Here is a 24,880-nt window from a genome sequence, read left to right as displayed (position 1 = left end):
ATAGACACATATGCCCATATTCTTTAGAGAGCATAGGGTGTTCAAAACTGTACAGTATAAACTACATTTAACTCTGCTTTTTTTCAAGTAGAACTTTTTTTTAATCTTGGGAGCAATCTAAAGTCACTAGAATCTGAGCTCCAAACACACATTTGATGCTAGCCTAGTATCCATTTTTACATGACTCGTATCGTATAAAGAGAAAGAATGGACATAATTTTAACATTCCATTTGCTCTTCACCAACTCTCATCAACTATTATTTTTCTCCTTTTCCTACCAATGATGGTATGGAGGAGAAAGAAATCTGATAGACTCCTCTCTAACAACCTGGAGGGATCCTCTGAGCTCTAAACATGTATTTCAAATTGCCTCTATCTCCTTAAATGTCTTACAGGGGTTTCAAACTTATATAAAACACAAGTGAGCACTTGGTAATATACAGAATTGTTAAATCACTATACTGTAAACCTGAAACTAATTTAACACTGTACGTTAAGTAGAATGGAATTCAAATATAATTTCAAAATATAGTAAAAAAAACCCACAATTCATTTTTTGGTAATATTATCTTTCTTCTATTTTCCCTACATCTCTAATGTAGTCACTGTTTACCTAATGGCCTATGCTACCCAGCCGGGATTCACGCATACTCCTTTTTCACCCTTCACAGTAAGTCAAGGTGTCTGAATAACTCTTGAAGTTGCCAATCCCCCTCCGTCCCCATCTTCATTACCACTTTCTTACAGAAGGCTTCTAGGCTTCCTCATTTCTTCACCTGGACTTAGGTACCAACATCCTGCTTTGTCTATCTGCCTCCAGCAGTAGAGATTCTGGTCCCCTTCCACAGAGACATCCAGGTATTCTTTCTAAACCGCAAATCTGATTCTGTCTCATTCCATCTCTCTCAACCTCCCCCATTTAACAGGTCCAAAAACGAAACAAAACCCCTCTGTCCTATCTTTCTCCACATCAATGTCTTTCTTCACCATATGCGTCATCACTGAGCCACCAGGGAGCTCTAGAATACCAAGATGAGCTCTTAGGCTCATCTTGCATGGAACGGACGCTTACAATCTCATCCACAGATGCTCTTGCCTCCTCTGTGCAATTTTTGCTGATTTCCCCATTTTATAAACACTGTTCTGCTTTCAATTCTTCTTCTTCTCTTTACACGTGCCTTTCTCCTAGAATTTATTATGCCAGATGGCAATTGCTTCTGTTTTTCATGTTCCCCCCACAACACTGAACTGTGGGTACCCTGAGGACAGGGTTTGTCTCTTGGCCCATTTCATAATCATTTCACATAGCAGAGTGAATTCAATAAGCATTTGTGGGTTCAATAAATTTTCAATAAATACTTATGACTGACATTAAATGCGTGAAAGCAGGGAGATATTTTCAATAACAAATATTACTAGAATTTATAAAATTCCTATTAATTAGAGGCATCAGTATTGCCTGTATTTCCCGTATGCTGCATGGCCATTCAGGATCCAGCATCACAAGTTACCTAGTGTTCCTTCCACTGTACCTGATTTGCCAAGTATTTGTAAGCTCACCCAGATTCCAGGGGATGATAGACCCAAACTCGTAATGGGGTAAGTGTCCAAAAACTCAGAATCCATTTAAAACCAGCCACCATCAGAAGATGCTAGTAAATTACTTATTTTGAAAGTGTATAAATAAAGAAAAAGAATCAGTTATCCTGCTTTTCCTACACAAACTATATAACGAAATAACCAAGTATTAGGTGAAATTACTCTTTATAGAAATATTCCAGTTAATGAATGAAGAAGGGTAGAATTAGAATATCACTACTCTGCCAACCTCCAATGATTGCTAGATCCAGACAATGACCCTCAAGGACTATTAACCAAAACAGAGGGAAAAGCAGGTATTACCTATCATCTTTTGGAAGAAGAAAACACTAACCACAAAGTAGATTTGTTGGGCGGGGGGGATGAAAGTGGTACATCTACATCCAACTGTCAACTTAAAGGAAACAGCAAGACAGAAGAACATGTTAATTGAGACCTAAGAGATGTTATTAGCACAATTCAGACTCAAGGAAACCTCACAAGACAAAAGACTATTTTTGTCAATACATAAATGAAGAAGATAAAGAGATGGACAGAAACCCATAGATACTTAAGAGTCCTATCAATCAATCACAACAACTAAATTTAACTTGGATCCTGGCTCAAACTAACAGAGCATAAGAAAACAAAGGATATTTGCAAGGCAACTGGAGATTTAAGCACTCAGTAAACGGTGATAGTCAGATGCTACTGTCTTATTTTTCAGATGTAAGGGTGTAGTCATGCTCATAAAACAAAGTCTTATCTTTTAAAAGCACCTTCGGAAGTTTTTGCAAATAACTGATATAACATCTGAGATATGCCTCACATTAGTACAAAGCAGGTGGGGACAGATAGAAGACTGCCTATCAGTTGAACATTATAGAAGCTGGGTGATGGGTTCAATATATGATTTTGAGGACTAGGATCCCTCATACCTGCAAGTGTATATGAATTTAGCTTTCTACAGAATTCCAGATCCCACTCTTCTTCTCCCGGCAAAATTCATCCACTCTGCCACATTTGCTCATGCCAACCCCGGGTATCAGGCTGTCTGCCGTGTGGCAGACACACACTGGAGTGACGGATATCCGCCACTTGCCACTCCTGGCTGGCACCCCACCCTTTCCTGCCCTTCTTGCCTTATGAGCCTGACCCACTTATACTGTATCAGTGGCTGCCTTGTCCTCTAGCTTCTGGTTAGACTTCTCCAGAGGAAGGCACCCGCAGAAGATCTAGAGGGCCAAGAAGAGTAAGGTCACTGCATCTAGGGCCCAGCTCTCTGCCTGCCAGGTTGGCACTGGCTGACTGCTTCTGCCTAGCAAACACTATCAGGTGGTCCTTCCCAAATAGTTGTCCTTCGGGTACAGCTGACTGCTTCCTTACCTTTGCACCTTCAGGTCAGGAATCCACACCATCCAATGCTCCTTCTCACAAATCAAGTTCACTATTTGTAGAGTCCCTCCATAAACTCTCCTCTAATTACCCAGTCTCAGCCGGCTATCTCTCTCCTGTCCAGGCACGATACAATTGTAAACAAAAATAACCGAAATAAGACTGTAAGAATGATCTGGCATCGATATGGACTGAGAAGTTATAGAAGATGGACAGTTAAAGAACATTTTGGAGAGAAACGGCATATGCAACGGCCTGGTGGTACAAAAGCAACAAGAGGTGTTCAAAGCTAAGCTTGACTGGAGAGGCTAATTGAGCTACAAAGCAAAGAGGGCAGTGGGAAAGGCTGGAGAATTAGAGAAACTCCATCTTGCAGGCCTACATTTAGACTTTGATTCTGAGAGTGATGGGGAAATATCCAATATTCTTCCTGCCCTCCTAAGCCTATGTGAAGAATCGTCTTCTCTTACACATTCTCCGACAGCCTTCTGCCGCCACATAGTCATGACTAGGAAGCTCTGGCACATTGGTAAACATTCAATAAATGTTCACTGAATCCACAAATAAATGAATGAGTGAAACACACATGGCCAGGTTTAAGGTTTTTTTGGTCACCTCCAAGAATTCTACCTTGCATACATGCTCCTTGAATTGATTCCCATGTTTACTCTTGCCTGAATCTCTTTGCCTGTAATTAGCATAAAGACCTTTGGAGAGAAAGAGCTGTGTATGAGCTAAAACCCTGAAAATTAGATCCATCCAGACCAATCTTCCACACTTAACAATCATTTCATCCCAGAGATGGCAGATTTAATGAGCAATATCACCATCTCAGGTGATGAGCATTCTTGCCACAACCACTAGAGGCTATTCTGTTAGATCTCAGCAACCCGAAGCGATTGAGGAAAAGTCAGTAGGAATCCACAAGATGAGATACAAAGAGAGCTCTTTTGGCTTGTTTAGAACAAGAGATACAACCTTCTTACCGGCAGGCATCAGGCATAACACAAACCAAGTGCTAACCATGGGCCGCAAGAAGCTTTAAATTTTTTAATTCACTTTATAAACTGATAGTGCAGCCTGATTTACACCACGTAAGGTGATACGTGTAATTTTTAACTGGTTTCCTCCTCATTCAATAATAGGGTAAAGTACAGAGCGAAAACCTGCTGGAAACTGCCCTTACACCACAATTCACAATTTGATGTGTGTAAACAAAATTAAAATGCAAAGGTAATGACAATACTGTAGCAAATGAATATTCATTAATGTCACAATAATGATGTCTTTCTTTATTCAGGTATTTTGTGATGGTAAAGATGAATGGAAATAACTGCCTTCCTTTCTACCTTAACACTCTAGTCCTTAGTGAAACAAAAAGGTATCCAATGGCAAGGTTTCTGCATGAATGCTGGAATATGTCTGTGGCATAATGCTTTTTAATTTCCATAAGCTGTGTATTTCATTCTGATAGAAAATTCACCAGGATAATTAGCAAATAATATTGATTATTGAAGTCCTTACAATTGTGCACAATTTCCTTAGTGACATAAAGAATTGTTCTTTTGTTCTTGTTTTCCCCAAGCAATTCCGTATTGCATAAAGTTTATAAATTGGTAAAGCAGGAGAGAAAATTGAAGACTGAAAACCAAAAATCTATGAATGAATAAACTCTGTGACTGAAATGTATTTCATTTCAATAACATCGTACTGCTCACCAAAGAGGCCATAGTGAATCCAATTACTTCAATATAACCATCATCATGACGCTGAGGTTCAAAATCATGGTGATCTCCTGGGTTCCCCCAGGGCATTGTGCCAGCACAATATCTGCAAGAGGAGATTAAAAAAAGAATTACATTTATTCCATTCCCCTCATGACTGATATTAGGTATTACCTCACAGTGAGATCCAATGTGTATCTCACCTAAGAATAGTTTTCTGTTCTTGGTGCATACCTTCCAGTAGAAAAGAAAATGGATTTATCATTTCCAAATATCAATCTGTGAAAATGGACCACAGGCGTGGTGTCCTGTGTGTCCAACTTTCTCCTCACCCATTATTTATTAACATTTCTCACTCAGTGATCCATTATGTCTCTTCTATGATATGCCATGAGTTCCAGAATTGGGTCTTGGAGAGAGACACTGCATGCCAGTAGAAAAGGGAAGGGAAACCATGGTGGGTAAGCATTGGTTATTATGTGTAGAACTAAGATAATAAATAACCACTGGGAAGGTAAGCAGAGAAAGGTAACTGAAGAAGAGTGAGAAAGATATGCGGAAAAAGTAAAAGATTAAGAAAAAGAAGGAGAAATAAAGGGAATTAGAAAAGTAGAGGAAGAGGAATGGAGAGAAAGCAAGAAGAAAAAAAAAGAGAAAAAATTAAAGAAAGCTAATAAACAATGTTTCCTGAGAATCTTGGTCTTTTACTTAATTTTTTAATTTATTTTAGAGAAAAAGAGCATGAGCTGGGGGGAGGATCAGAGGGAGAGAGAGACTTTCAAGCAGGCTCTGTGTTCAGCATGGACCCCAACATAGGGCTTGATCCCACAACTCTTGGATAATGACCTGAGCTGAAATCAACAGTCAGATGCTCAACCAACTGAGCCACTCAGGTACCCCATCTAGGTCTTTTACTTAAATAACAAAGATGAAAATCCTTCTGGAAAAGGATTGTAGGTAACTATACTGAGCATTGCCAAAAAGAATCAGGAGATTATAGTATATTTTCCTAGCTATGGATTTACATACAACTCTCATTTCAGTTAAATTCAGTCTAAATACAACTTATATGCAGATTTTGTGTCTTGAGTTGTGTGGTTTGTGAATAACAAAGGGCCATAGATCCATCCCCTCCAAAATCTTGGCTTGGGAACCTAGACTCTAATTTTGTACCTCTGAGATAATGTGCTTATTTTGAGTCTAGTTAATCTTAAATATCCCTTTCTCCTGAGATATATAATAGCACCAAAGAGAGTTGACATCCTGGCTAGAAAATGCTACTCTAATTGATCCTATTTTTTTCAAGGCAATCATCTAGCAACAATTTTGAATGTGTTCCATACTAAAATCAGGCTGGATGGTTTCCTAACAGCTTTTGGGAAACTGAGAACAGGGATTTATTCAAGCCTATTATTCTTGGGAGAGAGAGGGAATCAGTAATTGAGAATTACATTAAAATGTTCCAGTAAATAGGGGTGCCTGGGTTTCTTAATGACGGATGTGTATCCCATGCATGCCACATCACGTTAAAAACAAACAAACAAAAAAAACCACCCACCACAGAGAACACTAAACAAACCAACTAGAACAAAATTATCAGACCTAGAAACCCCTAATAAGCCACTAAGATGACTTACTTTCATTGTTTGTACCTGGAAATTTTCTATAATGAAAACCAATAACCTCAAGTCAAACAGAGCTCACATAAAACCAAAGAAAAAGTATGAACAGAGCTTACCTGGGTATATTTAAAAATACTATACACTGGAACTTCAGTTCCTGAATCTTTGGAGTGAGATCTGTTCCATCACACTGCAACAATCAGAGCAGAAAAGGGGGTTTGAAGTGGTCACAATTCTAAAAACTTTATCAAAAGATAACTAGGTTGACACAATGGGATATATCATGTGGTGTTCCCCTTGCCCCCACTGCTGCTTAAGTGAATGTTCAGTACCATGACTGAAAATGTACTCTGATTTTAACTTTAGCAGACCCAGGGTTCAGAGCATGGTTTTGTTTTAATGTAAAAACAAAGCTGCCATTTGACCAAAACAATTTTTTTCCTGGTCTCACAAACAAAAGAACTGCCATCATTCTCAACCTTGGATTATTAGGTATTTTGAATTGGAGTATCAACATTAAAATATTTATGAACCCTTAAGGAAATAAAAAAGGAAGCCTCAACTTCAGGCAGTAGTGATCTCCACCATAGTTATCTGACCCAAACAATGGGGATGAATCTAATCATTTATTCTATTTGCTGTCTGAGCTCAATTTTTATTTTGAAAACGTTAAACACTAACTTTTTGAAAACTCCTTAAGAGGAATATATACTGCAAGCTTTTAAAAACTATTATAAATTAGTGGTAACTCCATTAGGGATTTGCTCTTATACATTTAATGTCTTATAGACTTGACTGGTCTCCTGACATAACTTGCTTCCCTGGATCTGGACGCAACCCTGGGTGTCTCAAGGGCCTCAGGCTGGCCTGGCCTCAATACCTCTGTGAAGAGTTTCCCTCACCAGTTAGCACTTGCCTTGAGTATACTCTGACTAATCAAAGAAATTAATGCCCCTTCCCATTTCATGCCCCTTCCCATTTCCCACAGGTGACAAAAGTCAAAAGAAGAAAACTCTAGTCATGACTACAGACTTCTCAATGTCAAAGGTGTACTTTTGTACTTGCTCTCTCCATACCCTCATCACAGAATTCCCCATCATCTTCTCCCTTGGAGTGCAGAGTAATGTATTCCCAAGCTCCCTGCAAATTTTTACAGATTTCTTTAAGAAGAGTTTTCAATCTAAGAACAATGATTCTACTAGCATTATTGTCTCATTCTTTTCCCAGCTGATCTTAACACAGCCCAATTTTCATGAGCATGCTCCAAAAATTGATTCCAGGAAACATTTAGCCCTGAATAAACTACATTTTAAAATGTTACTTAGGAAGAAATCAAATTCTAGGTATTGATTGAAGGTGTTTTTACAATACTCTCAGGTAGTTAGAAAACCTGAAGTCTCCTAATTTAAGGACTTGAAATGAGTTGACAGATGACTATACCAAGGAAGATATTTTACATTATCAAAATTGAGTGTTGTAAGTAACTAAAATTTTAAAAACTAGGATGTGATGGGGCACCTGGGTGGCTCAGTGGGTTCAGCATCTGACTTCAGCTCAGGTTATACTCTCTCAGTCCGTGAGTTTGAGGCCTACATCAGGCTCCATGCTGACAGCTCAGAGCCTGGAGCCTGCTTCGGATTCTGTGTCTCCCTCTCTCTCTACCCCTCCCCCACTGGCACTCTGTCTCTCTCTCTCTCTTTCTCTCTCTCTCTCTAAGACAAATATACATTTGAAAATTTAAAAAAATAGGACATGATACATTAATTTCATACAAAGCAGTATCATTTGCCTTACAGAAAGAAACTATAAAATTATTGTATTTAGAACAGAAATCTTTTCTAATTTTCTACTTTTTCTTCCTGGAAAACATATCAGCGACTCTGGGAATTCATCAAATTACATAAAGATGGGTACCTTATGCTTTATCAAGTTTTCTTACATATTACTACCTTTAAATGTTGTGTCTTTTTAGAACAGCAGCTTTCAACTTTCTCCTACTTCAAACACACAAAGGAAAATATCCGCATATAAAATAGTTCCTGTACAAAAGTTCACGTATTGATAAATCATAAGGAGAACAGAGAATACTGTATGTAGGATTTTGTTATTGTCTATGCTTTTTTTTTATTTTTTTTAACATTTATTTATTTTTGAGACAGAGAGAGACAGAGCATGAACGGGGGAGGGTCAGAGAGAGGGAGACACAGAATCTGAAACAGGCTCCAGGCTCTGAGCTGTCAGCACAGAGCCTGACACGGGGCTTGAACTCACGGACCGCGAGATCATGACCTGAGCCTAAGTCGGCCGCTTAACCGACTGAGCCACCCAGGCACCCCTGTCCTATGCTTTTTTTGATACAGTATTCATACAAACACTTTACATTTGTGGGAGAGATTAACAATAACTTCATCCTGTGGCAAAAATGAAATGGTCTGTTAGTATCTACACATTGGATCACTAGCTAATCTTCTATCCTTTTCATCTCTCACTCAAGAAAACACAGAGTGATGTCCTTATAGAAATATCCTGGGTCCCTGTGTAATACATCACACTGGTCAGTAATTGTTGTTTCAAAGACCTGTTTTAAACAAGGAAAACAAACTCTTCTGAAAGATTACATGATTCCTCCAAAGTCATATACCTCATAAAGGTAGACCTAGGACTGAATCCCAAACATTTAGATCTTGTTTCTAATATTTTTTCTCCTCCATACAAAAAAGATAGGGTTACACAAACAAATCCACCTGGAATTTTTCCTGTACTGGCTGATATCAAATCTTCCCTAGTTACTTGGCCGCCATTTTCACTTCTCTGTAAGCTTCCTTTAATTCCTGCTATATAAGCCACCTGGGAGTGAGACATTCATCAACAAGGGGGCTGTTAGATGTGGGAAACAAACTGTCTAGTGGTTAGGGAGTATATAGAGTTTAATTTCACTGCAGCTGACTTCAACAGTCAACGTCATTCAATATGGACACTGCCCCTGGGCATGTGCCACCGCCGTTCCTCTCGCTGTGAAAAATACTGGAAAAACAGGGCAAGTTTATTTTTGGCTGGGTTGCCAGAAGCTGAAGAAACAGGGGAAGTTTGATGGGAGGTTGCTTAAATTTTAAGCTATTTAAATTTTATAGCCATAATTTTATCAATAAAAGAGCTTCATAGCTCAATGGACCATTGTCTTTCTTGCCTCTAGCTTTAAGAAGGCAGAACCTCCATTTTCAAGAGTCTTTATGACTAAGAGGTGCTTGTTTTCACTGCTATTGCAAGAGAACTGAATTACCTGAATGTGATGCCAAGGGTCGTGGACAGCAGTGGTAATAGCCTCTGTCTCTTCTTTCAACTGACTTGTCCAATTTGTTGGCATATAATTTTTCATAATATTCTCTTAAAATCCTTTGTATTTCTGTGGTGTTGGTTGTTATTCCTCTTCCTTCATCTCTGATTTTGTTTATTTGAGTTCTCTCTATTTTTGTCTTGAGTCTCACTAAAAGTGTCTCGATTTTGTTTATCTTTTCAAATAACCAGCTCCTCATTTTATTGATCTTTTTTCTATTGCCTTTTTAGTCTCTATTTCATTTATTTCTGCTCCAATCTTTGTTATTTCCTTCATTCTATTGGCTCTGGGCTTTGTTGTTCTTCTTCTAGCTCCTTTAGATGTCAAGTTAGGTTGCCTGAAATTTTTCTTGTTTTTTGAGATAGGTCTGTATTGGTATAAACTTCCCTCTTAGAACTGTTTTTGCTGCATGGTGATTACAAATTTTAATTTATATCCCTCTCCTGATCCCCTCCATACTCATATATATTTTTCTCTATTCTAATGTATTTCTGTTATTTTGTCCCCTCTCATCACATATCCTATTCCTTATCTATGCTATGATAAATTCATGCATTGCTATATCCCACTTCTTTCTCCTTTCTTTTTCTTTAGACAATTATATACAACAAAGTCACCTGTGCTCCTTTTTTAACTTGGTTACTATAAAGAAACATTTTATGTCTTTCTTAATAACTAATAATATATTTTAAAATATAGCTCCTAGAGAAAAGGTAACTTTCCTTCTCTCATGCCTCCAAGGAGTGTGTGTCTAAAACCTGAGATAGAAACAGCACCAAAAACAAACTAACCAACCATTTAGTGGTGAAGAACCTTGGCCAGGCTACAGGCTACAGAGGGAATCATTACAAAATAATTAAATAAATACGTTTTTCTAAAATGGAGACTCCTCAAATAGCCCTGGAATAAAGATATTTGTTTGGTGAGCATCTATTTCTACATCAAGACTCAGCTCGACATCACTACTTTGATGAAGTTTCCCTGAACCCACCATGGTCGGTTTCCATTTCCTTCTTTGTGCCACCACCATAATGCATACATTGTCAACAACATTAATTAAATAGTATTATGCAATGACTTACATGCCCATTTCTGCAACTGAACTGTTGAGTTTCTTCAGGAGTGAAACTAGCTGTCCATCCATCCACGAGACTAAGACATTTCCCAACACAGAGCTAAATTCTCAGAAATGTTGGTTGAATGAACTATATGAAATCATCTCTGAAATTAATGTGGCCCATTGATTAATCTAAGTATATAACCTGGTATTTGGGGTACATTTTTTGCCGCATATTTATATTCAAATGAAATGAAGGAAAAAATATGATAAAAAGAGGGGAAGGCAAACCATAAGAGACTATTAAATACAGAGAACAAACTGAGGGTTGATGGGGGGGAGAGGGGAGAGGAAAAAACAGGATGAAGGGCATTGAGGAGGGCACTTGTTGGGATGAGCACTGGGTGTTATATGTAAGTGATGAATCACTGGGTTCTACTCCTGAAACCAATACTACACACAATGTTAACTAACTTGAATTTAAATAAATACATGATAAAAAACAACAACAAAAAAACCCAAATGGAACGAGTCAATACATTCAGTACTTACAACAACTTTAACATGTTTGGAAAGATCTCTAGAGCTTCTCTGTAGGAAATCAGAAAAAGCTGCCTACAACCACAAGGAGAAAAGGGGGGAAAAATAAACTTAATCACATGGTTATGCCAAATCCTTGCTTATGTATTATAGATAGTTCCTATTGCTTCTGAATTATTCAAAAATATAATACAAGGTTTTTTTTTCTGAATCCAAAACAAAATGCAGTGGCTGTCAAGATGAAAACTTTCTTTGTTTTCAAACTACGACCTATAATACAATTTAAGAACACAGTAGAAAAGTAAAAGAGTAGATAATTTCAAGGGTCAATTTGAAGATGTATTTTGACAACCTTTCTTGACCTCTTACTTGACTATAGGGTGCTGAAATCATCTTTAACTTGCCATTAAGAATGTCTGGCTTCACCCTCTCCCCTTTCATTTCAATTCTCTCTATGCAGTGGTGTAAATTAACTACATTTTCTTTAAAATCAGTGTTTTTGAGGACTTTCCGCCTCCCCTCTGCCTAGCCATTCATCCCCAGGGATGTTCCTGAGAAGAAGGAAACAAGACCCAATTTACTCATATATAAGCTTCCATGAGGAGCTACACCTTCCGTCAATTTCTCATCCAAACATCGATGCATACGTACTGCTGTGCACACCACATTCCGACCCAGGCTTTTCCACGCATCTTTCAGGCTGCCTAACTCCCCCATTCTCTAAATTGGCTTTGATGTTTTTCACATCACTCCTTGAATGTCATCTCCTCAGTCAACATGAAGCTTTAAGGCTTTAAAGTTCAAAGATGATGAACACCAGCTCTCTTTCTACCAACTTAATAAGTATATTTACTTTTAAGCCAAGACATTAAACCTTAAGCATAATATAGACATCCTTGTAAACATCCGAGACGTGTAATTATTTTTAATATAGTTAGTATCCTTATTACCAATAGTGAATTAGTATTAAATAACATGTAATGATTTTAAGTGTAATGTATACTTACCCCTGCATAGAACATTTTATTTCGAAAACGACTGTTGAATTTCTCTGGATTTGCTTCTGTAAAAGGAGACAGGTAGTTTTGTTATAGAGACCTCATTAAAGGTAATGGCCTCCATTAGCACTCTTCCTCCCCCTCCCTCCCCACCCCACAGATCCATCAGACTCAAGAGCCTTAATCATCTTTTCCTCAGTTATACGCCAGTTGGTAAAGTTGTCCAGTGCTACAAAAGTATAGCCCCCAAATGGCAGCATCAGCATCAATTGGAAGCTTGTTAGAAATGCAAGTTATTAGACTCTGCCCCAGACCTACTGAATTATAATGCTTAGGGGACGGTGTCTAGGAATCATGATTTAACAAGTTCTCTAGTTGATTTGCACGTACATTAAAAGTTCAGACACTCTGGGGTGCCTGGGTGGCTCAGTCTGCTAAGCGTTCCACTCGATTTCAGTTCAGGTCATAACCTCACAGTTGGTGGGGTCAAGCCCCACGTCAGGCTCTGTGCTGACAGTGCTGAGCCTGCTTGGGCTTCTCTCTCTTTTTCTCTCTGCTCCTCCCATGCTGGTGCGCTCACTCACTCTCGCTCTCTATCTCAAAATAAATATTTATTTATTCAGAACAGAGGGTTGGCAGGGACATAGGACAGGGGTGATAGGACACAGGGAGGGTGTTGAGGGGTGATTATTTGCTTTGACTTCTATAGGGCACGTCTTCTATCAACTATTCATGCAGCTTCCAAATGTAATTAAATATAGAAAATTTGGATAAAAATTGTAACAGATGATTTGCTTTTACATTTTTCTAAAACTCCAAACTACCATCTGTGCTCTTATTGGCAACAGGCTTTGAAAAATTATCTGATTTACTGGAGATATATAAATATACATATATGCAGGTGAACTGCTAACTGGACTCAGGACATAGAAGGCTGAAAAGTGGTTTAATTTTGATTTTGATCCTGTTTATCATATAAGTTGAAGACTACAAAAAGGCTAAACAAGATTCTGCATCAGAGAACGCTGACATGAATTCAAGGGATTATAAAATTCCTAAGTGAAGTATTATTTCCTTACATTCTTTCTAGTAGAATTCTGAGACATTCCAAAGGGACCTACTGCCAATGTTTTTCATTCTGCTATTTTATCCCATATGCTCATTAATGTCTTCTTAGGGCAAGGTCTCTCTTCAAATTGTTTCTCATCAGGCAGCTGGATGACTAGCTTAAAACGGTTCAAGTCCTGGACCTATGTTTGAACAGCAAATCTCAACAACTGTCTAGATGAAGAAAACAGCAAAGAGCTCACTCACTAAGATTGGGCAGAATACGAGCTACACGATTTCAGGAAATAATCCAAGACAAGGGATTACTAGGTTATTCTCATGATTATTAGACTATATTATTAGCACATGACAGGGAAACAGGGTGAAAGCTTGCAAACTTTAAAAAGGTAGTATTTTGTACATCGGCTCCTAAGAGTTTTGGTATATTTAGGTTTCTGTATCTCACATCTTTCCTTAAATATTCACTCTGTTCTATTGAATTAAGTACTCTAAACCCTGGAAACAAAATAAAACAAGTTAAAGGCTAACTTGCAGGTTATCCTAAGCGAAAAAAAGATCAAAGTGGTACTAAAATGCTCTATCTCCCTGGTCCCCATTTGTGGACCCAGAATTCACCATTTTTTACAGTCTGGGCCTTTAGGATAAATTTGGCCGCTGAGTAACACTGGTTTTTTGTTTGTTTGTTTGTTTGCTTGCTTGCTTTTACCTTTCTTAACCCAGATTTGGCTGGGTGTCCTTTTCAATTCCGTTAACTCTTTCTTGCTTTTATGGAATCAGAGGCAAAATTAGAATTTTTGTTGCTATGCAATTTATCATGGGTACATAGTCCCTAATTTGAAAAAGAATGAAAGAAATAAAGTCAGATCTGGCTATCAAGCAAGTTATAATAAAGAACTGAAAACAGCACACACATTTCTGGCAGAGTTTTTTGAGGGCACCAACATCCACAGCTATTAAGTAAATTATATATCAACTATTAACATTTACTTTTTAAAAACATTAATTTGTGGTTTGGAAAGATTCGCATTCTTAAGGGGTTTCCTATGAGCCTAAGTTTTTTTTTCTCTTTAAAAAAAAAATAGTTTCATCTCAAGAGAAAGAGAATGCTCTGTAAGACCCAAACAGACTAGAAGAAAATGAAAAAATAAACGGAGTGTTTGGTGATTCCATTGACACAGCTGATGAAAAGAGTCACTTCAGATGTAATTTACCTAGATTAAATTCAATTAATATGCAAAACTAAATAAGATCAAGACACTAGCATTTAAAGAGGTGGCAGAGGGATAACAGTAGGGAAGTCACACATGTGCTTTAGCCTAGAGAACAGAAAAGGTGGAGGTAAATTCTGTTATCTCTCCTCATAGTATAATGGTATCACACTGTGAGCTCCCTGATTGAACCTGCCCTGACAGTTAAACCCTGTTTCCATTTTAATATCTCCCCTATTCCAAATAGCCTCAGAAACAACGGCTGCCTGGAGCTGGGACAGATGTCAGCTAGCTTTAGAGCTTTGCTACTCCTTGCAGAAGCCAGGCCATACGAAAGCAAGGGGTAGCTTGCAAAAAACAGTACTTAATCATTCCTTAGTGGCTCTTAAAGGGTTGAGTGGCTGAATATGTCTATGTGTATGTGTAAGAAATGACAGGTCTTTGAGGAGGACCAAGGAACATAGACGCCAGCTGTATCAAGAAAAGGGGACATACAGAATTGGGACAGGGCCAGGAAGAAAGTTTAAGCATTCTTGATCCTTAAGGGAGTTGTATCTGCTAATTGGTATGAGGTCAACCATGAAAGGCCATTCTCAAGAAATGCCAATAATCCTCAAAGTATACCAAGACTCCAAGAGTGGAAGTATCCGTGGCTTATTGCTGAAGTTCTTTGACTGCCCGTCTTCCTCTTCCACAAGAATAGGGTGTAACCAAGTGAGATCTAAACACTCACTGTGTATGTCTAGGCCATTAACCTATTTATAACCTGTCTGGACACCAACATTAATTGTATTAGTTTTCTATTCCTGAAAACTTGGCAGCTTAAAATATCATTTATTTTCTTATTCTCTGGGCCAAAATCTGGACGGGGCTCTCCTGAGCCCTCTACTTTGGGTCTTACAAGACCAAAATCAAGGCGTCAGTCTTCAGGACTCTTCTCTGGAGGCTCTAAAAAGGATTCACTTCAGACCTTATTCAGTAGTTGGCTAAATCTATTTCCTTATGGTTGAAGGAATGAAGTTCTTCTTCCATGCTGTTGTTGGCTAGGGTTCATTCCCAACTTCTAGAGCCCTCCTGCAGACCTTGGCTTGGGATCCCCTCCACCATCAAAGCCAGCAGTGGCACATCAAGTCCTCACACTTCAGATCTATCCAACTCTGCCACATCCCTCTAACTTCCTGTTCAACTTTCCACTTACCCTTTTAAGGGCTCATGGTATTATGTTGGGCCCACTCTGATAATCCAGAATTATCTTCCCATCTTAAGGTTAGCTAATTATTAACCTCAGTAACATTAAAAAAAGTCTTTTTGCCATGTAAAATAACCTAACCAACAAGCATGACACCAAATGGCAAAGGTCATAGAGACAAAATTCTACCTACCATCGCCCACCATCTGGCCCCCATGATTCACATCCTTCCCATATGAAAAACATTCATTCCCTCCAAGGTCCCCAAAGGTCTCATCCCTATTAGGGAATTAACTCAAAATCTAAAAATCTTACCTAAATCTTATTAGCTCAAACTTCTCAAATCTCAACATCTAAATCACCTAAATGATTTGGCTTTAGATATAAGCCAGTTGTAATGATAATATGGCTCTGGGTATAATCAATTCCATTGATTTAATATATTAATCCTATCTTTATGTACAACACAGTAATATCTGTGCCACCAGAACAGGATCCTAAACCCTACTTTTGTCTGTAATTGGTCTGGCATATTAAGGGAGATATTCATAAATATGAGTTCAACTCTATGTTTATGAAAATCAATAAGCAATTTGAACTCCACAGAACTCACAGTTTCCATATTCTCTGTATTAGATATGTACCTAATCTTAAGACTTCAGCTAAGTATACATAAATGATTCCAAAATCTATGCCCAAAATAACAACACCACCTTCAATTCAAATCGTATGCATCCCAAAAGATCTTTTCTTCCAATGTCATCTCCCATTAAGGACAAATATTTTACCGACATTATTCATTTTTTAACACCATTGAAAAAAATCTTTCATTATGTATTAATTGGACATCCTAACCCATCTTTACCACAAGCTCATTTGTCCCTATGCTGTCTGAAATGCCCTCACCAACTTTAGCTCTTTTCTACATATATCACACTCTTCCTTTATCTCTCAGCTCCCTCCTACCCTTTCTGGAAATTTTACCCCAATATCTTTTTTTCTGGCAAACTCCTATATTATTTGCTGCCTGTACAACTAATCTTGTCCTTACTATATCCTCCTTTCTACTGTTGCCTTTTATATTATATATGGGGCCTATCTCCCAATTGCACTTTCCATTATTGTAACACTTATTGAGATAGCCATAGACTTGGCACAGGGAATGTAAGAAGATACGGTCTTTTGCCCTCATGAGTTTAGAGTGGAGGAGATGGGTTTGAAAATCAAAGTAAAACAGCACATTTTATATGCCATACACAGATCAGATGAAGTCAGAGTCCCACGTAAAGGGAATGATCAAAAAAGTGTTCCAGAGGCAGGTACACTTGATTCTTGAACGAAGAGTGAGTGCCATACAGAGGTTCAAAATGGAAAATAATTTTACAGAGAACCTTGGACAGTGAGAGTTTCTCCAGAGCAAATCATGCTTGAGTCTCAGTACCTACACATGAGACTGGTAGTATGTCCTTTGCAGTGATGATGAAATTTAGCAAGCCACTGAAATATCTTTTTAAGGAAATCTGTTCATTTATGAAACATTCATAATCCTTGGAAACATGCTGATCTGCATGTTTCTGTATATTCAGTGAAAATAGTAAATCTTAAGTCAAATTTAATACGGCCTCCTCTAGAGTCATAATTGTATTTTCCTGACATTGAAGCATAAGGTTCAACTCTGCTGAATAGGTAATTTCAGTGAGGCAGTAAAACTCAAGCATCACATCTCAGGTTAAAAGTTTGAGGTGCTGAATATCCTTCATGTCCAAAAAAAAAAGGACAATCTAATTCATTTAACTGGCAAAGTGAGACCTAACTATGCCACCTGATAACCATAATCATTGTTAACATGGCTATACATTAATAGTTGGGAATATTTTCAATGTACTTCCTCAACCACTGTCATAATGCAGTAATTATTAAAGTTCTGGGCAAGATTCCAACTGACAATTAAATGACCAAGTCTATTACATCTCCAAATCCTGTTCCAAATGACTGCACTTGCTGATATGCAAGCAACAGTTCAACCGTGCATGGTGTAGCCACTTTAATAAGAAGCCATCTCTATCTTCCAATAAAATGAACTAAAGCTACCTTCTGATCAAATATAGAAACCCAAATTACTCAAATGTTTGCATTCTTTATGTACAAAGTCAGTCAAAATGTTAAGACTATCTTTATTCCCTGCTTTACTACCAGTAATTCTAAAAGCACTTACACAGTAATGTCACTAAGAAACTATCTCAAATGTCTTTAATTATCCCCTCTATTTGATGGGCTATTTCACATTTATGCCAAAAACTGTTTCAGCAATTACAATTTTAAATACTGTGCCTTAGTGAGATCTGTATTTATGACCCATTTCATATAGATAGATTAGTATGATTCCCAAATACACACACACACACATCTGGAGAAAAAGAAGTAAAATAATCCTTTCACCGTGTGTGTGCGTGTGTGTGTTCACTAATACCTAATAGGTTATTCTATCCCAGCTCATTCTTTATAATGGCTCTCATGAGGCTTTGAGTCACCCTCCAACTATTTCATGGCAAATGATACAAGTTTTGTCATGACCCCTCAAACTGTGAGTGTCTGCATTTGAGAACAGTATGAAATCTCAACTCTTAAGTGTTCTTGGCTTGAGAACAGCCAAGAGAATAACCAATGAAATAAGCAAGTCTGCACCTATTGAAAATGTGGCCAGACTATCTTTTCCTTCTGCAAGTGAACTTAGATCTCTTGACTATCCAGGTAAAAAATATGGGGAAAATCCAAACAAACAGAAAACAGTAAAAAGTGAGAAGAAGGAAAAGAAGAAGAGGAAGAAGAGGAAGAGGAAGAAGAAGAAGAACAACAACAACAACAACGAGGAGGAAAGAAGAAATAGAAGAAGAAGGAGGAGGAGAAGGAGGAGGAGGAGGAGGAGGAAAGAAGAAAAGAAGAAGGAGGAGGAGGAGGAGGAGGAGGAAGAGGAAAGAACAGAAGAAGAAAAAGAAGAAGAAGAAGAAGAAGAAGAAGAAGAAGAAGAAGAAGAAGAAGAAGAAGAAGAAGAACCACCACCACCACCACCACCACCACCACCACCACCACCACCACCACCACGGGTAATTATACTTTTCATCATGAATTAATGACTTTGAATTAATGCAAAATGAATAGATAAACAGATATTAAGAAGTCCACACCTCTGGTCTAGGTCTATCAACCAGCAAATCTGGTTCCTGCATTTTGTGAATACTTATTTCCCTATCATCTTCACAAATATTGCAGCCCTTTGTCTCGGTCAACATCAGTTTTCCCCATCAGCCCTTCAGGGGTTGGTTTTCAAGGGCTTGAGCTTCCATGCAGAGCAGATGACTGCAGTTCCATTTCATGCTGCATGAAAGCACTGTGCTAAGCCTCAACAATAAACTATTTGAAGACCAATGCTTGGCATCCTGTAACCAATTGTTTTGTAATCACACACATACTAAACGATGTACATATACATCTACCACAGTTTGCGTACTCCTCTCTCGAATGAAATAGTCCCATAACTTCAAGAAAAAAAAAAGAATCACTTTCCTTTAAGAATTCTAAGCCTGGGGTTTCCACCTTGACGTTTCTTTCTGCTTTTTTCACTCTGAGACGCAGAAGTTTCGTCATAGTACAAGGAAGTGTATCATTAGGAGATTGTCAGATTAATTAGACAAAATATTTGGCTCCCTAAAATGAGCTCATTGCTTGCCACTTACTCATTTAGGCCTCTTTTCGTGCCAGGATGTCTATTTTGGAAGATTCATGCATTGGTGATAATTATAAGTATTATTAAGAAACTTAAGGATTTTATTAGGAAGCCCAGATCCAGAGTCTCCTGAAGAATATGAGGGAAAAAAAATGGGTTAAGAAATGAGGAAAGTAATTTCCATTTACTTCACCAAATTAAGTCTCCTTAAATACAGAGAGACCAACAGACTATAAATGTGGTCCCTAACGTAGGACTCTGCATATCTGAATAGTTGTCTATGGCAGGGTGGTGGGGGGGTGGTGGTGTTCCTGATCTGGGTATTTGATATTTGTGGTTCTGTAATCAACCAAGTTTTCAGAGAGAAAAGTCAAACTATGGCTCTCTCTTTGATCAGTATTGCTTTTATTTCACACAGCATTTGACCTTCCAAGCCTCATGAAAGCAGGAAGGCAAAGCCTACCAAAATTCCTGAATTCAATTTGAGACTTACAAGTTTGGACTTCACTTAGATTTTGCATTGTAACACTCTTAATCCCACAACTTCACTCTTGACCTTTAGTGCCTAAGAGTGTTATCAGAATTTTCTCTGTGTTAATACTAGAATCTGAACATTTGAATTCTAGCCTTAAAGTCTCTGTATTTCAAATTCTAGGAGTTAAAACCACTTCTGCTCTTGAAGAATCTGGAGAAAAAGAAGTAAAATAATCCTCTCATTTATGCCTTTTATCTCACAATGCACTTATACTAACCTGTAGCCGGGCACTATTTTGGTTATATATTAACATATTCACAAGGGACTAGGTACAGACATAGATCCAGGCAAAGACACAGATGTACATATTATATTACTAAGAAGAGATTTTAAGAGAGAGATGAAGAGACACTGAGTGAGCATGAGCATAGAAGATTGGAGATTCAAAACATAAACTCAAATCCTAAACTTTCCCAGCTCTGAATGGCATGAGAAATCTTTTTACGAAGTGTTTAACTCCTTGACATTATTTCATCTTATCTCTTTCAAAAGTGGTTTTGTTCCCTAATTGCGACCCCATCTCTTTTAGCCCTTGAAACTACTACTGGGTCTCATTCACTCCTCTTTCTCATCCGATGGGTATTCCCTGCACCTCTGCAACCAATCAAATCACCACCATACCATTTCTTTCAACCCAAACCACCTATCAGTTTCCCCTATTGTTCTAAAATGCCTTTTGTCTCTCTTACGCACACAGAGAGGACTTGAATGTTTTTGCTACCAGATTTCAATGGCCCTGGTTTATATGAAGTGTTGGACTTTAACAACTGGTGTTTCCGGAAGCTGTGAAGATCCTAATGACTCTAGTGAAAGAATCTTCATCACTTCCTAGTAGTTCACTAACTTCAAAATTTCTAGTCAAACTTTAAAATTAGTAGTCCGAGACCTGGAACGTACACCTAGTGCTGTCCTTTACCATCTTTGAGACTCTAAATAAGTGGGTCTCAGGGACCTATTTGAAAGAAGCTCCTATCTCGCTAGCTCCCAAGGTTGCCATGAAAGTTAAAATGAAGCAACACTGAAGCCCACTGTCAACACCTAGGTGATATGCAAACAGAAGGGAACATGCAAAACACCTGCTGGAAACTTCTTCCCTGGGAGATGGAAATGGGACGTTGTCCTCACCTCTGGATTCATGGAACTCCAGTGTGACGTGGGCATCAAATCCAAGGCTGAAGTAATTATTGAAAACATTCAGAGGAAGCTGCAATGATGAACAAAGTAGAGGTGAAGTGGTGTGTAACCAGACAGAGTCAAGGAAAGCCTGATGCCAGGCACCTGTCTCTGGAGCAATCCCTGGGAGAGAGAGAAGCCATAACCCGAGGGACAAGGTTTTGTGTAGAAAGAACACAGATTTTTGAATTCATTAGCGAAAGCTCAAATCAAATAACACTCCCAAGGATGTTAAATGGGATAGGAAACAAGTGACACAAATACAAATTATTAAATGAGAACTGGTCTTGCAGATATTAGTAAGAGAGCCAAATTCAGCTCAAGGAAACACATGTACGATAGTTACAAAGAATCGGGGCGCCTGGGTGACTCAGTTGATTAAGCATCCGACTTCAGCTCAGGTCATGATCTCACAGTTTGTGAGTTCGAGCCCTGCATCAGGCTCTGTGCTGACAGCTCGGAGCCTAGAGCCTGCTTCAGATTCTGTGTGTGTGTGTGTCTCTCTCTGCCCTTCCCTTGCTCATGCTCTGTCTCTCTCTCTCTCTCTCTCTCAAAAATAAATAAACAGTAAAAAAAATTTTTTTAAGTTACAAAGAATGATTCACTAAGTGGGGTGCCTGGGTGGCTCAGTTGGTTAGGCGTCCAACTTGGGCTCAGGTCATGATCTCACGGTCTGTGTGTTCGAGCCCTGCATTGAGCTCTGTGCTGACATCTCAGAGCCTGGAACCTGCTTCGCATTCTGTGTCTCCCTCTCTCTCTCTGCTCCTCCCCTGCTCACTCTCTATCTCAAAAATAAATAAACATTAAAAAAATATTTAACACTAAAAAAAATTTTTTTAAAGAATTAATTCACTAAACGAACTTAGAGAGTCGATTCAATTGCAAGGATCATGTGCAAGCTACTTAATCAGAGGATATACTTTTTTGAGAATTTATATTCACCATATTAATATTGCAACTTAAAATGAATAACATTTAATATGCTTACCCTTTGGTTTTTTAAAATCTATTTTTGACATAGGTCATAAGCAATTATGCAGTGGTAAACATTCAGCTATCCTTGATCTATAGGGAAAGAAATATACATGTGTATACATATTTGTCAGTATCATCCAGATTTCTATTCAGTCTATCAGACCTTGGATCTTTAATATGATCATGAAACATGCAGATACACATGCAGGGACATACACAAGCCTTCCTAGAGTCCTCTGGGTCCCTGGTTGTTAGCAATGCCAGCTCCGTAAAGGAAAGGACAATACAAACTAAAATCCTTCATCAAAAGTGCAAAATTCATGTGCTTTTAAGGCTTCAATGTTAGAACAATCAGAAAAGCATGTGGAAAGTGCTAGAAAGGAAATTGTAGTTCTTCCACTTTTCCTTCGGTAGCTCAGAGTGGAAAGTAAATGTTAAATTAAATAGAGAGGCAATTTAATCTCAGCTTGGATAATGTTTCCAGATAATTATCAGGTTTAGACTCCAGACAGAAATATACTTGTCTTCTGTTAGAAATAAGTGTTTAACCCTCAAGATCCCAAAAGTAAGTTTATTGCACTGTTTTATGCATCCCTTGATCAGCAAGATTTTGTTTGACTAGAATGTGGACCTTGTCCCATTAAGAGATAAATGAAATGAGAGGGAGAGGAACAGAAAGAGATATTAATACAGAAAAAAAAACCACAAAAAAACCAGATTGCCTTGGCCTCCAATGGAAGAAAAGAATGAAGGCTCCCCACCCCCAACCCCGATGGGAGGTCCCGAGTCAGAGCTTGTAACAATTCAGAGGTCAAATCAGCCCCCTTAGAAATGGTTACAACTGACTCGAGAACAGGGGAGAAAATAAACACAGAGCAGTGCCAAAATCATGTCTTATTCTCCTGGCTTCATATTTGAGAATGTCCAGTTCCTGCACTTAATCAAAATACCAAGCCTCTGTAATGAGAGCAAGGGTTGGTGATCTTGCCAAAAGCACAGATAGGTTCATCTCTACCATTTATGTTTTCTTGGCTACAATTGTAACCCATGTCTTAGCATTCACTGATAACTCGGGAGAACATTTGGTTACCATCCCCTAAATAATACCCCAGTTTAGTCTTTTATTAAATTCTTGTTCCTATTTTTCAGGAAAAATTGCCTCAATTTTCTACACATCTCAAAAATCCAATTTTTCAAAGCCCTTTAATTATCTGGATTAATGTTTCCTGGCTGCACCAAGGAGTCTTTCCATTTCTTAAGCTGTCAGGAAGAGATGCAAATAGAGATTTCTCTTGAGGGCCTAAGCATTCTAAGATTGGTGGAGAAAGGACCTTAAATTTCCATACAATTATTTTCACTTTGGCTATTTTCTACCCAATTTCTATAGGTCGGATACATTAAAAAGTATCATATCCCAAGATGATACCTGCAGTTTAAGCAACATTGTGACATTATGAATAAAAATCAACTAGGCAGTCATGGTATCTACTAGAAACCTTATAATTTCTGGATCATGGTTTAGGGGAAAAAACATGAAGAGAAGATAAACGTATTTTCACTTATATTAGCCAAATAAGAAACTTGAGTGTTTATCACAATTGGTTAGGATCATGGTGTCGATAAATAAATAGATTTTGGTTGGGTTCAAAAGGATAGCTGGTTCAATTTATTTTAAAGCAGCAATGCCCATGACAATAAATTGAAAGAAAGAAAGAAAGAAAGAAAGAAAGAAAGAAAGAAAGAAAGAAAGAAAGAAAGAAAGAAAGAAAGAAAGAAAGAAATTAAAGAAAAGAAGAGAAAATAAAAAAGAAAAGAAATACCCAAGACAATCTTGACCTCAATCAATGGCATAATCCAATAAAGCAGAGATGTCATTTAAAGTACAGATTCCGAGAGCCACCTGGGTGGCTCAGTCGGTTAAGCATCTGACTTCAGCATCATCTTCCAATCCAGGAGTTTGAGCCCCCATGTCGGGCTCTGTGCTGACACTCAGAGCCTGGACCCTACTTTGGATTCTGTGCCCCTTCCCCGCTCATGCTCTCTCTCTATCTCTCAAAAATAAGTAAACGTTAAAAAAAATTTAGGGGCACCTGGGTGGCTGAGTCAGTTAAGCTTCCGACCTGGGCTCAGGTCATGATCTCACGGTTCATGAGTGTGAGCCCCACTGTCAGCACAGAGCCTGGAGCCTGCTATGGATTCTGTGTCTCCCTCTCTCCTGACCCTCCCTCGCTCTCTCTCTCTCTCTCTCTCTCCCCCTCTCTCTCAAAAATAAACATTAAAAAATTTAATAAGAAAAATTTTTTTAAAAATGTAAAGTACAGATTCTGAGGGGCGCCTGGGTGGCGCAGTCGGTTAAGCGTCCGACTTCAGCCAGGTCACGATCTCGCGGTCCGTGAATTCGAGCCCCGCGTCAGGCTCTGGGCTGATGGCTCAGAGCCTAGAACCTGTTTCCGATTCTGTGTCTCCCTCTCTCTCTGCCCCTCCCCCGTTCATGCTCTGTCTCTCTCTGTCCCAAAAATAAATAAACGTTGAAAAAAAAAATTAAAGTACAGATTCTGATCCTTCAACCTGCATTTACTTCAGCAGAATCGATGGAGACTGGGCCCCATAATCTGCATGTTTCAAGGACACATGTGGAGTTTCTTATGCATGAAAAGCTTTGTAAACACTCTCATAGAAGAAAAGTGGAAAGTAATATGCAAGGAGAGGTTACTTGGCAACCTGTCAAACTTATATGAAATTGAGGTGGGAACTTCGAA

The 24,880-nt window shown here is 38.4% G+C and overlaps 1 protein-coding gene across 7 annotated transcripts in view; it reads right to left on the bottom strand.

The window, feature by feature from the left end:
* Positions 1–24,880, bottom strand: part of DGKI (diacylglycerol kinase iota) — a 435,956-nt gene that overhangs the window by 158,098 nt on the left and 252,978 nt on the right. For all 7 annotated transcript variants that reach the window (XM_053218037.1, XM_053218038.1, XM_053218039.1 and 4 more), the window contains 5 exons: positions 21,099–21,177; positions 12,259–12,314; positions 11,264–11,326; positions 6,437–6,510; positions 4,693–4,804 (listed from right to left, as the gene is read on the bottom strand). In XM_053218037.1, the coding sequence (XP_053074012.1) occupies positions 4,693–4,804; positions 6,437–6,510; positions 11,264–11,326; positions 12,259–12,314; positions 21,099–21,177 (384 nt within the window). The remainder of the gene's footprint in view (positions 1–4,692; positions 4,805–6,436; positions 6,511–11,263; positions 11,327–12,258; positions 12,315–21,098; positions 21,178–24,880) is intronic.

The sequence above is a fragment of the Acinonyx jubatus genome, chromosome A2 (assembly GCF_027475565.1).
Source record: "Acinonyx jubatus isolate Ajub_Pintada_27869175 chromosome A2, VMU_Ajub_asm_v1.0, whole genome shotgun sequence".
NCBI lineage: Eukaryota > Metazoa > Chordata > Mammalia > Carnivora > Felidae > Acinonyx > Acinonyx jubatus.
Note: the sequence above shows the minus strand (reverse complement) of the source record. Positions and strands in the feature narration are given on the sequence as shown.